This window comes from Peromyscus californicus, unplaced genomic scaffold (assembly GCF_007827085.1).
Source record: "Peromyscus californicus insignis strain IS unplaced genomic scaffold, ASM782708v3 Scaffold_22__1_contigs__length_63687245, whole genome shotgun sequence".
NCBI lineage: Eukaryota > Metazoa > Chordata > Mammalia > Rodentia > Cricetidae > Peromyscus > Peromyscus californicus.
In genome coordinates, this window is record NW_026294525.1 from 17,088,539 (window position 1) to 17,105,782 (window position 17,244).

Sequence of the window (17,244 nt, forward strand, 5' to 3'; positions counted from 1 at the left end):
AGAAAATCATAACAACACGGCTGCCTACCTAAGACATGCACAATGAGAATACCAGTCAACATGCCAATGTGAACGGGGATACTGCACAAGGCCACTCCTAGATGAGGAGCTATAGGCAACTGATGGTTGTTGAGAGAGGGAGAATCAGTCTTCTTCACAGACGAGCACCCCTAGTTCCAAATGGTCAGCCCTAAACACATGTACATTAGAGCAAAACTCAATTAGCTCAGTGATCCTGTTTCAAAAAATGGCAAGGAAAGCTCCAGAGAAACAATACTCGAGGTTCCCCTCAGGGCTCCTCCTAGACACATGAGAACTTGTATACATTAATGTGTACACACACACACACACACACACACACACACACACACACACGACTGGACTAATGAAGTAGGTATACTTGATTCACAGGGCATATACAATTTAGAGGAGGAGAAAGCTGACAAACAGCCCTCCTCAAACTAAAACTAAACCATCAGAGATCTCCAGAGTTCTTGGTGAAGAGAAGGGCTAACTGTGAGAGTTAGCTGAGCCACGTTCCAAACAAAGTGAATGAAGCAAGTTTAACTGAAGTGAAGATTCACATTTGGAAACTTCATGAAACACATGGTTATAAAGAAGACTGGGATTAAGTAATGGAGGATTAAAAAACAAAAATAAGACACTACAGTTTGTTCTTTATTAAGCAAGTGAGAAAGCCACTGAACACAGACAAACAGAGAAGTAAAGACAAAAGAATATTTTGGGGCCAGGCAGTGGTAGTACACGCCTTTAACCTTGGCACTAGGGAGGCTGAGACAGGCAGATCTCTGTGAGTTCAAGGCCAGCCTGGTCTACAGAGTGAGTACCAGGCCAGGCTCCAAAGCTACAGAGAAACTCTGTCTCGAAAAACCAAAACCAAAAAAAAAAAAAAGAGTATTTTGGGAAGACAATTCTGTTCATACTTAAGAAGCAAGGAGATGAATATTCTTTTGGCAAAACAGTGAGTGAGAAGACAGGAAACAATAAACATCTGATAATAGAAATGAGTAACAAGAGACCAACCAACACAGCTTAGACACCAGAGGCGGTGGAGGAATCAGAGAACTGGAAGATTGGAAGACAGAGAAAAATCAACGGTGTTAAAATGTCTCCAAGCAGGCTGATGAAAATCCCCCCAGATTCATTAAGAAATGATAGTTCTTGTGGCGTTTAGTCTTACTGCAATTTGATGTGCTGTGTTTTGTAGATACCCATGGGAGACCTGCCCTTTCCTGAACAGAAATAGAAGAGGAAGAGGTAATTATGGCTGGGATATAAATAAGAAAGAAAGAAAGAGAGAGAGAGAAAGAAAGAAAGAACAAAAGAAAGAAAGAAAGAAAGAAAGGAAGGAAGGAAGGAAGGAAGGAAGGGAGAGAGAGAAAGAGAGAGAGGAAGAGAGAGAAAGAAAGAGAAAGAAAGAAAGCGAGAGAAAAAGAAAGAAAGAAAAGAAAAAGAAAGAAAGGATAGTCTATATCATTTGAACAAGGACTGGACAAACAAGAAGTGAAAAATGTTTTGTTTTTTTTTTTTGCCCAGCACTTTGCCTCTGGAATGCTTGGCTTGTTTTCTCAATACATCAAGATTACACTGAAGTATACTATACATTAGAGGTCTTCTTTATGTTGTTTTATAAAAGACTTTATATTTCAATCCCAGTTAATAGGTTTTAAAATATCACTGAGTGCTGGGCAGTGGTGGCTCATGCCTTTAATCCCAGTACTCAGGAGGCAGAGGCAGGTGGAGGCCAGATGGACTACACAGAGAAACCTTGTCTCAAAAACACCAAAACAAAAACCAAAAACAGGTGTGTGTGTGTGTGTGTGTGTGTGTGTATCACTGAGCTATGAATAAGTGTTCTAGATAGTTCTTTCAACATCAAGTCATGAAATTTGTTAACCTACATTATTTTCCTACTAGTTTTTCAATGACTCTCTGAACACCCTTAGTATAGCTTTATTTTCCTACACAATTCTACCTTCTACTTTATTTGAAAAGTTAGACTTGGGTTCTAAGGGATGGCTTACACTCCCCCCACCCCCACCCCATCTCTGCTCTTTTCCCACCTTCTTAAAACTTTGACACAAACCTAGACATATCTGGGGGAGGGAATCTCAACTGAGGAACTGAATCCATCAGACTGGCCTATAGGCAAGTCTATGGGGCATTTCTTGATTGATGACTGATGTTGGTACCAGCCCTGGGAAGGTGGTCGGTCACAGGTGCTTAAGAAAGCAAACTGAACAAGCCAGTTAGCACGCTCCTCCATGGCTTCTGCTTCATTCCTGCCTAGAGTTCCTCCCTTGAGTTAGTTCCCTCAGTGATGGGCTGTGACCTGGAAGTGTGAGATGAAATTAAACCCTTTCCTCCGCAGGTCACTTTGGTCTTGGTCTTCATCCCAGCCACAGACCTAACTAAGACTTGTTACTTTTTTACCTTCCTTTTCCTGTTACACGCTATACTGATAAATATGAACGACTGATTCATTTGCCAAATATTTATAATGGGGAACTTTTACTGTTTGTCTTTTAAGAAGTGTGAGTCTTATATCCTACTAGTTAATTTACCTGGATTATACTTTTCTGTGGAGATTTTTATTCTCACTTAACAGTGAAGAAGTAAAAAATAAGGGTCAAAGACGTTATTGTTGGTAATCATCAAAACATGGACTCAAGTCTGTTCTCAGAATCTAAAACTCATGCATGCTTAACCACTGTAACAGGAACCAGGTAAGTCTGGAGACTTCCATGTACCCAAGGATAATTACAGTGTAGAATATGAGGTAAAACATCAGGATATTGAATAAACTGGGATTCCAGACCACAGATTATCTAGTCAAGACACCCAAAATTTATCTTGAAGAATGTGAGGGGAAAAATTTTAAGGCAAATATATAGCAATCTATATTTACACTTATCTTAGCTAAAAGGCCAAGAAACAGCAATATCTTCATCTAGAAAGTAAGATAGATTGGTGGGACCCAAACTAGGTTAAACTAGAGGCATATAGACCAATTAAAAATACAGATAAAAGATAAGGGTATGGACAAAATATATGTAGTCACTATGAAATATAGGCTTGCTAAAAAATGTCATATATTATCAAATTTTAAAAGTAACTTGTCAGATTCGTAAGTATGTGTGAAGGATCCCCAGAATTCTTTTGATAGAAAAGATTTCCAGGTTAAATAAATGGCCAGCTACAACTATTACTAAATATTTAGTAATATTTAAAATTATGGACTTCTAGAATTTTTGTATACAAACAACAATGTAGAAATTGGAGAGATTAATTGGAAAACATATAAAATAAACTTAGAAATATAAAACACCTTTTCCTTTACAATTGGGAACTTATGCACTGTCATACAAATTCCTCAAGTCAGAGATAAGGAACCGATATGCAAACAGGGTTTTGACAAATGCCTGAAGTACCAAATCAATAGAAGAACAAGCTTTCTGACTCCTTAACGACTTTTTCCTCATTTTTACACAAAGATCTGGGATTTTAAAAACCTGACAAAAAGACAAGGAAAAAGGACTAAGACCATAGCTAGCACACATCAATATTTCTACGTTCAGATCTTAGTTTGCTCTCCTATCTATACAACAGACAATGCCTGTATTCCAGGCAAGAGCTGAGGCCCCATTCTGCCCCAGGCCACATTACTAGGAGACACCAAAGATCATTTCTTTTCATTGCAGCACAGTAACGAAGACAAAGAGTTTTCCTCCAATATCTAAAAAACATCAGATTAATAATTAAAAACACATAATTAATAGATTATAAGTAGTATTTTTTATCAATAAATCTAGAAATCAATGAACACTAACCTGTAACATGCACCTGGATACAACAACTTCAGGTACTTCAGGGAATTTTTGTCGCAGGTCATGTAAAACCTGAAAATCAATTTGGTGGCTTCCTTGGGCCATTCGTGTGTCGCCTGCTCAGGACTATCTTAATAGGCAATTCTAGGCCTGAGTGGAATTAGTACTCATCTCTTCTGGCCAAGCATTTTCTGTGAAAGAAAAACATTTTTTAATGAGAACTGATTTTAGAATGAATACTGCTGTGGATTTATAATTACAGTATGAAAGGGTATGTGCCTTAGCACCTAACAATATAACCATGAAAGTGTTATTGAGGCTTAATGATTTCCATATAGCTATACATACTACCATCTCTAACAGCAAATTTTGAAATGATCTACCTTCTCCATATTAAGGAAAAGCCGGAACCACAGGAAAGCCTTAGGCACCCTAAGAACCTGAAAACATTGCTCTCTATAAAAGACTATGTATGGTTTATCTAAACTGTGTTTTGCTTTATACCTAGTTCTTAAATGCACAGTCAACCCCACTATGCAAAATAAGTCTTTTCTTCTACTTCAGGTTTCCACTGTGTCACTCACACATGTGTTTTTCTCTCCTTCCATGTTTATCTACCACTAAGTTTGATTGTCTTTATTTGCAAAAATAAAGTATTTTGTACCTGACAATTCTGTCTCACCTGTATGGCTTTTGTCTGAGCCACCTTAATCCACCTTAGCCATGACTGCAAAAGTCTCCTGATGGTCTCCTCTCCACCTCCACTCTGTTTCAGTACCCATGCCTTTCACACCCACAATCTTTCCCTGTAAGCAATCTTTGTGAAAAATACACGAAAGTATCTACCCTCGACCCCTGTGGCTCAAAATGGCACACCACAGGGACTCTTGTTAACTACCCTCTACGTTCATTTCCTACCACATTCCTTGTTTCCTCAGTTGCTAATGGGCTTCTGGTATCTTCTCAAGAAGCTAACCATCCTTTTTCTGTAAGGCTTTTGGACTTACTGCTCTTGCCTCTAACATTTTGTCCCTCAAATACTTGAAGGCTCTCTCTACTTCCTCAAAGCCACTCATCAAATGCCACTCACTTGAAAGACACTGTCCCTGACCATTCTTCCTGTGTCAAAAAAAATAATCACATACACATACTACATTTTCCCTCTGTAACATTTATAAGTGATATCCAGAGGACTAAGAACTCTAACGTTAACTATTGTATTCCCAAGATTAGATCATTCTAGGTTCACAAAACATACAACACTCATTGGATGAAAGTTTTATTATGCAGTTTCTTTCACATTATAGTTTCTAAAACATTTCAAATGATTTAGACTTGGAAAAAAATAACTTACACACAACATTAGAGATGGGCAAATAAACATGTAAATGAGAAACACCTTCATTAATTAGAAAGATGAAGAACGAAAACAAACTCTAATTTATTCCATTACTAAAGCATGCCCAGCCATGAACTACTGACCTGCTTTTCTAGATAATGAGAACACAGGTGAGAAACATTATTCAAATGCACAACTACACTCCCCGATAGGACAGAGCGGTTCATAGAAAAAGAGGACCGGAAGTCAGCAGCCTAATCTTGTGTACACTCTGGACATTAGTTAGATCTCTGAACTACACACATGAGATACACTCCGAGCAGCCAGGCTAAGGTTAAAAAAACCCATCTGAGATTCCAGGGTTTATAGTTTGGGTTCAGCCAAGTTACCTGTCCCTTAGAAGAAACCAAGCACGCTTATCTACTGGGGGAACACAAAAGAATCCAGACTTTCTACATGTCATTCCTGTCCTTAATCACATCCCAAACGATTAAAATCAAACAGGAAAAACCAATCCATACTCAAGAAAAAAGGCAACCAACGGAGAACAAGCCCAAAATGACTTGGCTACTGAAATTAGCAACACAGATTTAAAAGTAGCTATTTAACTATGCCTGTGAATGTAAGGGCAAATATACTTGGACTTCTCAGGAAATGAACAGAATTATACTGATGTACTTCTATGTGTGAAATTTGCATATAATAATTTTCTATTGAAGAGCTCAAACATCCGAAACAAACAATTCACTAGACACACTGGTCTACTGTAGGAAGTCAGTGAATGTGAGGATAAAACAACCTGGAGACAGTGAGAGTGATGAGTGGGATGGGGGCTTCCAGGCCCTCAGGGTCCAGCGGGTGGTAACCAAAGCTTTAATGTACTGATAATGAGTGACCAGAAAACAGGACACATTAGTGGGTGGCTAAAAACAAACCTGATGCGATTTTGTCTAGAAATTTCCCAAGTTAGTAAAAGATACAAATTTACAGATTTAAGGAAAACCATACAGAGGTCCAATATGTCTAACTGCTATAAATCATGGAAAGAGATCTTAAACACACCCAAGAAATGGCACCTATAGCCAAAGAACAGCATATTTATAGACAAGGCTCACTCTCTAGCCCAAGGCTGTCTTGAAATTGGGGCAATCCTCCTGCCTCAGCCTTCTGAGTTCTGATATTAAAGGAGTGGGCTACCATGTCCACCTGAGTGCTGACTTATTAGAAACATTGGAGTAGATAGATGATACAACGTGCTTTGTTTTAGTTTTTGAGACCCAGGCTGGTGTTGAACTTACTATGGAGCCCTAGGCTGCTCTGAAACTCAAAATCTTCCTGCCTTAAATAAGTAAATAAATAAATACCAGGCAACTAATTTTAATGCCCTTGTAGAGGATAAAACTATAAAAAAAACCCCAAACAAATGTCATTCACTTAGTTTCAGTATGAAAAACCAAGATACCTTAACAAACTTATTCTGGAAGATTATTTCTATTCCCTATGGTAGGATGCTAAACTTCCCAGTTCATAGAACTCCGCTACAGTGCTTTTGACATCATAGCAGTTACCACAGAGGTTTCTGTACGTTTCTTTAACTAGTCTCATTTTGACAGCTGATAAAGTGTATCAAAGGTGAACCGTATTAACATCAGTTTCATGGATTCACAGTGGTGACACTATCATATTTACTGCTGTATAATAAGTACTTTAAAGTGTATGGCGGGATGTGGAGACGGCTGTTTGTTAAGAATGTGTACTGCTAACTCAGAGGACCCAAGTCCAGTTCCTAGTACTCAAGCTGGGACGGCTCATAACAACCTGTCACTTTAGCTCAAGAGGATGTGACCCCTTTTTGGGCACGCGCACACGCACACACACACACACACACACACACACACACACACACACACACACACACTTTGCGGTAAATCTCTAAAGAAATCAGTTTGGTTGTACCATCTATTTTGAAGTGCTAAATCTGTCCTAACATCATTGACATATTAGACAATTATTTGAACATTAAGTGTGTTCTGCTACAATTTCATTTGGGAGATACAGTAGGTAACTAAAACAAAGCCCTCATCTGGCTGAGCAAAGCTGCACACAAGAACACAGAAGGTCCCCGAGAGCACAGCTCCAACGTTTACCAGCCCTGGCCTTTGTGTGCTGTGAACTACAGCAGCCACAGCCTGTCAGTGTCCTTTGCTTCCAGAACTCTTGGTTCACTATCTCATAAAGCTCATTTCCAAAGGCAAACTTCAGGTCTTGTTCGAGGTAAAGGTCAATATTTATTATAAGATTTACACACATTCCTTGACTTTTTAACATGAATAAAACTGTACTATCCTTTAAAAAGAGTCTTAGCTTTTAAAAATGTTTATGACTACAGTTTTTGAGAGCTATATCTCTAATCTCCTTTTTCCCTACCAGTTCTGTGCTGGTTTAGGAAGGGATACTTTTATAATTCAGAGTGATTTTTAGGAGCATGAACATCAAATGGGAACAGAACTAGATACCTGTCAAAACTCCTCTGACTTTACCAGCTACTGAAACAGTAACCTCTCCAGGGTGTCCAAAGGGAAGGCAGAAAGCTGCTCTCTCCCTATGGGCAGTTTCATGTAGCTTCTGTGGACTGGCTGACATTAGCAGACTTCAGTGAGTTATTCTGAAATAATGTCTGTAACCGTAAGAAAGACTGATGTGCAGTTGGAATAGTTAGATGAGGTTACCATCCTTTAAAGGTAAAGGATGTTATAAAATCTTCATCTCAAAGACTTCCAACGTAAGATAGAATCTTATTATTTACGCACACCCCTTATTCAAATACTTTTTACACTGTTGCAATAGTATAGGCCAGGTAGGTAACAATTGATATTTGATTTATTTTTAAAGAATTTAAAATGTCATTAATCAGTCTAAAAAAGTCAACATTCTTCCTTTTCTTATCCAGACAGGTCTCACTATGTCACGCTGGCTGGCTTAGAACTCTCTATATACACCAGGGTGGCCTCCAACTCACTTTACCTGCCTCTGCCTCATGAGTGCTAGGATTAAAGGGGTGAGCCACCATGCCCGGGCCATCAACATTATTTTTCTAACAACTTATTGGAATTTTATTTCTTGAAGTATGAGGTTATAATTTTAACAACAATCTCAAAATATGTTAATATTTTTCTATGATAGAAATAAAAGAATTACAGCTATTCAACTAAAAATCTGAAATTAAAATATTATTACCATTTAAGATAAAAATAAGAATTGCCAGGCATGGTAGTGCACGCCTTTAATCCTAGCCCTTGGGAGATAGAGGCAGGCAGATCTCTGTGCGTTGGAGGCCAGCCTGGTCTATGTAGTGAGTTCTAGGATAATCAGGGCTATGTAAAGAGAACTTGTCTTACAACAAAACAAAACCCCAACAAACAAAAATATATTAAAAAAAAGATTATAAACCATCTTCAGCATTAACTTTGTCATAGAATTTGTATGGAATCACATTGTAAAATCAATTAACTGCTAAGACAACAAAGGTAACAAACCAGTCATTCAAATGCTAATTATTTTAAGCTATCTATTATGGCCTAATCTAGTATATTTAATAACTTGAAGAGAGCAATTAAGTTATTACCAAAAACTGGACAACTTTACAAGCCCAGAATAATTAACTTCCCCCCCCCCCAAAACAATACATATTAACAGTCAGTGTAGAATGATTTATACCCTCTCTTTCAAAAAGAAACTGCCGGGCGGTGGTGGCGCACGTCTTTAATCCCAGCACTCGGGAGGCAGAGGCAGGCGGATCTCTGTGAGTTCGAGGCCAGCCTGGTCTACAGAGCGAGATCCAGGAAAAGGCGCAAAGCTACACAGAGAAACCCTGTCTCAAAAAAAAAAACCAAAAAAAAAAAAAAAAAGAAACCTTCCTATAATCCTATCACTTGAAGCAAGAGACAGGCAGATCTGAGTTCGAGGTCAGCCTGATTTACAGAGCAAGTTCAGAGAAACCTGATCTTGAAAAACAAGGGTGAGGGTGTGTGGGAAAAGGGGGGAAAAAAAAAAAGAAGGAAACCTTCCCAATTTCTTCATTTAATGCACTGCCTCCAGGATATAAATGCTGGCCATTTCTTATGCCTCACTAGTTAAGTTACAAGTTCTTCTTAAAGGAATGTGCAAGTCAGCCACACTTGGCAATTATGTTTTGTGGTTTTGTGGTAGATGCTGCCATTTTCTATGGATTAAGAAAAGTGCAATAAATCTGAGACAAACATATTATATAATTGACTACCTTGTGTGTATTTTCCACTTCATATCTTATTATTTCCAATACTTTAGCATTTTAGTATGGAAACAAAGTTCCTTTCCAGTGTTCCCTTTCACTGTAATCTTTAAGATAATCTATCCTGGTCATAACCACCATCTTTAAAAGAAAAGAGCGACTAAGCATGTTAACAAATTCTTATTTATAGCTAAAAAGAGGAAAAAAGAAAACCAGAATATTAGAAAAACTCATGTTTTGGTCTTATAGCCATAAACAAATTAACTTGATACATGAAAATTATGATAATAAAGTTAAATGCTAATTTGTTACCATGTGATGGTCAGAGGTTGACTTTTAGGAGTTGGGTTGCTCCGTACACTATGTGGATCTCTGACAAGTGCCTGCCTTTAACTACAGAGCAATCTCAGTTCCCCTCCCCTTCACTCCAAATGACTACCTTCAAGGAGAAATATATTCTTGCGTAGCCACATTAAGGAAAATCATGAGTCTTTCTCTTAGTGGAATAAGACATCCAAATTACTATATATAAGAAGCTGATGGAAAATATCAAGACACAGAATCCACATATATTATAAAGCCCTCAATATAAAAAGTCAAAATATATACCCTTTAAAGAGATTTAAAAAAAATAAAAGCATAGGGAAGGTTTTGAAGGCATTTTAAAAAAGATGTAGTTTCAATTTTGTGATCTTTCTTTCTTGCTTGCTTTCATTTTGGGAGATGAAGAGTTTCTCCATGTAGCCCAGGCTGGCATCAAACTCATGACCCTCCTGTCTCAGTCTCTGAGGGCTGTGATTACAGCATGTGCCGCCATACCCAGCTTCCTAGCTTTGTTTCTTTTTCTCCTCCTCCTCCTCCTCCTCCTCCTCCTCCTCCTCCTCCTCCTCCTCCTCCTCTTCCTCCTCCTCCTCCTCCTCCTCCTCTTTTTTTTTTTTTAAGAATATATATTCTCCACTCTTGGGCACACACCCAAAGGACGATTCTACCACAAGGACACTTGCTCAACCATGTTCACTGCTGCTCTAGGCACAACAGCCAGAAATTGGAAACAACCTAGATGTCCCTCAACATAAAAACAGATAAAGAAAACATTTACACAATGGAGTGTTACCCAGTTGTTAAAAACGATACCATGGAATTGGTAGGTAAATGGAACGAACTAGAAAAAGAATCATACTGAGTGAGGTAACCCAGACCCTGAGAGATAAATATGGTATATATTTGCTTTTATGTGGATATTAGCCATTGAGTAAATGATAATCAAGTTACAATCTATAGACCCAGAGAGGTTAGGTATAGAGGAAGGGATAGGGGTGGAGCAGGAGGGGGTGGGCGACAGCGACATGGATCTCCCTGGAAGGGGAAACAAATAGATTTCATGAGTGAACTAGGAGCGGGGTGGGGGGGTAGGGGGTGGGAGGGTGGGGGAGGACGGGACTGGAATGGGAGGATCGGGGAGGGAGGGTGAGGGAATTTGGAAAGAGACACCTAGAACTGAGGGGCATCTGAGGAGTGGTATGGAAACTTCCTGAAATATATGAAGGCAATCTTAATAAAGTCTCCAAATAACAGGGAGACTCAGTCCCAACTGGCCATCTCGTGTATCTGAATGAAGCTTCAGGAGCTGTTTACTGGGGAACTCTAAGTACTCCTTACCTTTCTTTTAAGCAGTTAAACTCACAGGTAGATGAGTCAGCTTACTTAGTTTGATAAACAGTTCCCCTTGAGTTAGCCTTTGGGTGAAAAACTATGACTTGTCTCTTCTGTAAGTTGTAAACAACTCCTTTATGGAAAGCGATCCCATGCAAAGGTGGACAAAAGATAGCACCTTCCCTAAGCTTACAGTGTAATTACTGTGGTTCAGCAGCATTTACTACGCACCAGGGTCCTACACTAAACGCTAATCGGCATGATTTTAGTCACTTCTCATAATACTCCTACAGTGAAGATTAAAGGGAACCGCAAGTAACCCTCCCTTCAGGTCCCCGACACAACTATGGATGCTGTCTTTTATTAGGCTCACTCAGCACACTCTCCAACATTAACTCAACACTCACTGGACTACCGCCCTTCCAAAGGACTGACTTACATTCATAGTTAGTTCTAAGAAGTCTTCACTGAATTCCCATCGCCTACGAAATCAAATCCAAACTCTGTGCACTTCACATTTGAAACATGTTTAGCATAGCTCTATTTCTCACTAAATCCCAACTATTCTCTAAGCACACTGGACTACTAACTTGTAGGTTTTAGAACATACACCTTAAAAAATACTCTTGCTAAAATCTAATCTTTCAATGCTCAGTAGAAAACCTTCTTCACAAAGGTGATTCCCTCTGGTACTCCCAAGCACATGGGTTTATATCTCTATTATGATATTTTACATTATATTGTTCCTCAATATCCAAGGAAGATTAGTTCAGGACCCTCCACTCTCATCCCTTCAAGACACTGGAATGAGCAGATGCTCAAGTATCTTATAAAAAAAAGGCATGTTTTTGTATATAACCTACACATACCCTACATTACTTCTAATACTCAAATACAATGTAAACCCTAGGCAAATGTATGCTAGGGAATATACTGCTTAGGGAATAATGATCTTCAAGAATCTGTATATGTTAAAAGTACATATGCAATCTGTATAGGTTTAACTACTTTCTGATCTATGGTTGATATAGCATTTGAGGAGTAGGGGTCCACTGTATCAGCCTATAAGCTCACTGAAAGCAATGGTCATTTATTTTTATATCCCTACTGTACCTGGCAGTGTCTTATACACAATGTATGCTCAACAGCATAGAAAATTTCACCATTATTAATTATATCTCTGAAAGAGCAAGACTTGGTATTCATGCACATTTCCTTCCTTAATTTCCCCTTTAGTTCACTTAATAGGGTAACGATATTCATGTAACTATGGTTGCTCCCTTTCTACTTGTAATTCAATATCACTGAGCCATGATTCTTTCAATACCATAAGTCATGTAGTATATAATGCTCCTACAGCAACTCATTATGCATTAACACTGGAGAAGGAACGAGAGGAAGGAGTCAAACACACACTGGAGCACTAGGGTCACTGGTTAAATCCTCGGTTAGGATACAAAATTCCCTTGTTCAATTTTGGGTCATCTTTGGCTAAGATGAAGTTAAAATCAAAAGATATGCATGTCTATCTACTAACTATTACTAACTAATTGTTTTATAAATACAGATGAAAATAATTAATGTCCTTAAAAGTTCCAACCCCAACTGACTTGACTTCTTAGTTGATTATTTATGAGTAGCTTTTCTAATGCACTAGGAAGCCTCAGCTTTCACCCTTATAGTTACACTCTGGGGCAAGCATTGGAATTTTTCCTATTTGGCTTCTTTCAAGCAATCAAGTAATATATATACCTCAAGTATATATTTTTGCATATATATGTAAATATTATATTGCGATACAATTAAATTTAGGTAAATATACCATGTAAATACAGTATTTGGTCTTATCTATAAATAAAACCTATCATTTCCAATGACTGGGGAATGTGCTAACTTTCATGTAAATGTATCAGAAATATAGAACAGTTAAGGACACTGGAAAGGAGAACCTGCTTCATTTATGTAATTCCCACTATTACTTGTTCCCAATATTTATTACTTGTGAACCTTAGAGAAGGATGGTTGCTGTCGAAGCTTACTTTTCAATGAAGACCAGAGTACTATTTTGCACATTTTCAGGACTTGACTACATAGCACTTCAGCGTTATTTCTCTTAAAATGCTTTTGCATTAGTTTGGCACTATTAGTAAACAAATTAAACTAGAAACACTCAGGCAAAAGTTAAGCTACAAGTCAGTGCTAGCCACATGTTACTAAATGTTAGGGCGGTTACTAAGTCACTGGGTTTCAAAGCCCGAGAACTGGAAGTTGTGAACTATGTGCTGTACAGATCACACAGCCTACGTGTGAGGCCCCAACTTTTGCATACCTGGAAATAGAAAAATTCAAACTGTAGCTGTCCTTGGCTGGCTAAGCGGCAGCTTACAAATGTTTAATTAAGTAACTGCAGTGAGCTCATCTCTACTGGAGACTTCTTTTCCAGAGCAGGTCCAGGAACTGGGTCTGGAGCCTTGAAAGCAGAAGAGAAACTACAGTAAACTAGAGGGAGGCAGAATAAGGATGGGAGCAGACAGCACTCTTGAGGTCTGAAAGCAGGAGTGCTTCTCGAAGGCTCCAGCAGAACAGCTCTCAAGCAGGAAAAGGTATCTTAAATACACCCTTATAGGCATACTCTTCACCTGCCCCACTCCTTCTGAAACTCCCAGTTCTGGGTCGTGAACAAGTAGCCTTTATGAACTCTCCAGTGGTTCTGAACAGCAGCCTGCCTGCCAGAGGCCAGTGTGACTGTAACAGAAGCAGCAAGACCTACTTGAGTGATAAAAGTGGAATTACAAACCCTCCGCTCTCAGGTCACTTTACCCTCCCTCGATACCACCTTTGAACTGCTGTCCTTATTTCCTACGTCAGACACGCTCGCTGCAGAGCCTTCCTAGGACTGTTTTAGACAGTTCAGGCAATAAACTCAATTCCAAGGTCCAGACAGGGTTTCTCTGTGTAGCCCTGGCTGTCCTGAAACTCCCCCTGTAGCCCAGGCTGGTCTCAAATGCAGCGAGATCCACCTGCCTCTGCCTCCTGGTGCTGGGATTAAAGGTGTGCACAACCACATCTGGCTCAAATTCCAATTTCCAAAAACACTTGGTAATGCTTCGAGAAGGTGGCAAAGAACAAGTCACAAGATGGGCTTCTTAACCCACTGGAAATTATTTTCCCATTACCAAAAAAGATTCACTAAAAAGAATTTCTCAGGCCCATATGAAAACAAAAACAAATTGGCAACTACAAAGTTAGAGAAATGGTAGACAGTGTATTAATTAGTTTCCCAGAGACCTCGAATGATGTCCTTGCACTTGATTCTCAGTACGCTGGCCCTTTAGGAGTTCCTCTAAGGAATCCACCCCACAGTAGTAAACTGAAATCTCTGTTCTATCAAACATGAGGACTGTAACGGGACAAAGATGGTGTGGGTAAAGGCTTAACAAGTAAACTCGCTGCCTTTCTAGTACAGACCAACACAACAACACCACAGCAGACGTCAATTCTGGGGGTGGGGGTGGGGGTGGGGGTGGAAAATGAAAGCTTTCCATGTTTTGTTGTAGAAAAAATCCTGGAAGACAGGAACCTTAGTTCAAAACTCACTTCAATATGGCCTTGAATTAAAATGTTCCCATCCAAAGTCTCCTTTTTATCAAATGGCAGACAGCTGCTCATTTCCCTGGGCTGCCATGCAACTTTGCTTGTGTACACAAGCACCTCAAGTCTTCGGCAGCGTATCAGGTTTCCAATACACTCTGCTGCATTACTAAAGAATGAAACATATTCTTTCCTGTTTGCTTCATTTCTGCTCTGAACATGTAGGTATACTTAAGCTTTCCTTTTTCACAGATGCTAAAGCAACACCTAGGTCTAATAAGCTGTAAGTGTAATTAAATGTATCACATTCTAAGAGATGTAATTGATTTATTAACGCTGGTTTCAGAATAACTACAAGACAGTTCAATTCTCAGAGTTGAAGAGAAACAAAGGATGTAAAAATTTACACTTCAGACACCAAGATAGTCTGTAGTAAACAAAGACAAAAACTTCTCTCCCAGTAAAGTAGAATATAGATACAACAACAGTATGATAAAATGTAGCTCTGGGATGCAGAACTTCAAAACCAAAACCACCACCACCAAAACCCCAGGAAAGTAATTATTCCATGATATAACTTGGTTTTTATGCAGTTAAGGCAAAGAAAAGTCTTCTACTACATATGGGCAATAATTTCTCTCTTACTGATAGAACAGTGGGTTCCACAGAAAATCATTATTTACCAAATATGGTTCTAAGATCAGATTACAACTCCTCTGCCACTTACCAAGTATAAAGCAAGTGTCACAAGCCACAAGGAATTTAAGGGGAAAAAAAACCAGTTACTCAAAATGTATTCATTACCACAACTTTCTTTCAACATAGTTGAAAAACTTAACATGGAAGTATACCACTCAAAATGGAGAGATGGGATTTTATTTGTATAGTCCTCAGAAAGCAAAAAAAGGTCTGAAGAGATTCCTGTCACTCTCACGGAGGGCTTTCACTTTAAAGACTACTAAGGAGGGAAAACACTATAGACAAATCAATATTATGTGTGTTTCTTTGTTTGTTGAAACAGGATTTGTCTAATAGCTCTGGCTGTCCTAGAACTCACTTTGTAGATCAGGCTGGCCCTGGACTCACAGAGATCCACCTGCCTTGCACCACCTCTCAGCAACATTAGGTATTTTTAATTTTATAACTAGCTGTCATATTGACATCACATTACTCATGGTAACATTTTAGTTACTTTCTTTGCTTTTTTCCATGTCTACAATATTAAATAATAGTAAATTTTTCTCCCCCTTTCAGTAATACCTGACTTTTATTTTATCATCATTATTATTTTTAGTCTAACTGTATTATGTAGTATTTCCATAACAATGTTATGTAACAGTAATGTTGGGGCTAAGGAGAATGGCAGGGAGTTTTGGGGCAGTCTCATTATATAGCCCAGGCTAGCCTGAAACTTGTTATCATACTGCCTCAGTCTCCTGTACAATTATAAGCAACATCCTAATAGGCTTTGATTTGTGACTTTTTACTAGAAATTTAACATTTTACTAAATACTAATGGGAATTCTAGCATCTTACTATTTCTAGTAACAAAATGGTGGTTTCTGGTCTGAGATGTGAAAACTTATGAATCTTTCAGGCTGGAGAGGTGACTCAGAGGTTAAGAGCACTGTTTGCTCTTCCAAAGGTCCTGAGTTCAATTCCCAGCAACCACATGATGGCTCACAACCATCTGTAATGAGATCTGGTGCCCTCTTCTGGCCTGCAGAAATACGTGCACACAGAACACTGTATACATAATAAATAAATCAATCAATCTTTATCTCTCTCTCTATTCTTGTTTTACTAAGAACTCTTAGTGAAATAAATGTTGAAGATTCCCCTATTCCACTTTTTGGCATCCCTTAAGATATCCACACCCACTGTTCACCATTAACATGAATTAATTTATAGTATTATTCTAGTGATGTAATGCTGGAGTCCATTTGATAATTTCATTAAGCATGTTTTCATCAACTTTTCTGGGACTAGTCTGCAGTTTTTTGATCTATTTTACTATCATTGGTATGCTTGGCTATGTACCTTTGTACTTTGAGGTACATACCTTCCTTATATGTTCTGAATTAGTTACCTAAGTCTGTAAGTTTTAAAAGAATTCAATTATAAATTTAAAAAAGAATTGAAAGTCTCTAAGGTCTGGTTACCCTGTAAGGGAAGGTCTCCCACCAAGACTTGCATTTGCATTTTATGTGAGACCAGACCCTATTCCTTCACTCTTCCCTTGAGGAAGTTTCCTGCCTTCGCTTTAACTTATAGACTCTTAGTCATCTTAAACACACTGCTACATGCATATACCAAAGTTGCCAGTTAAGTCTTAAAGTTATTCAGCAAGTATTAATTCACAAAGCTACGTACTAAATTGCTGACGCAGCCTGGCCCTCTACACCCTCGTCTATCTAGTAAGAAGCCAACAAGAAATCCAGAAACCACAACTGAAACCACACAAATAAGAAACAATATTCACTAGGCTTCTTTCCTGCTTGCCACTCCCACTAAAACCCATTCCTACCCCTTCTCCAGTTGGG

At 38.7% G+C, this 17,244-nt stretch overlaps 1 protein-coding gene across 3 annotated transcripts in view; it reads right to left on the reverse strand.

Annotated features, from left to right (window-relative positions):
- Tab2 (TGF-beta activated kinase 1 (MAP3K7) binding protein 2) overlaps positions 1-17,244 on the reverse strand; it is a 54,783-nt gene that overhangs the window by 18,706 nt on the left and 18,833 nt on the right. For 2 of the 3 annotated variants that reach the window (XM_052750992.1, XM_052750994.1), the window contains exon 2: positions 3,852-4,039. In XM_052750992.1, coding sequence (XP_052606952.1) covers positions 3,852-3,953 — 102 coding nt within the window. In that variant the 5' untranslated portion in view covers positions 3,954-4,039. Of the gene's footprint in view, positions 1-3,851; positions 4,040-13,439; positions 13,581-17,244 lie in introns of those variants that run through there. The other variant, XM_052750993.1, reaches the window with a different exon arrangement.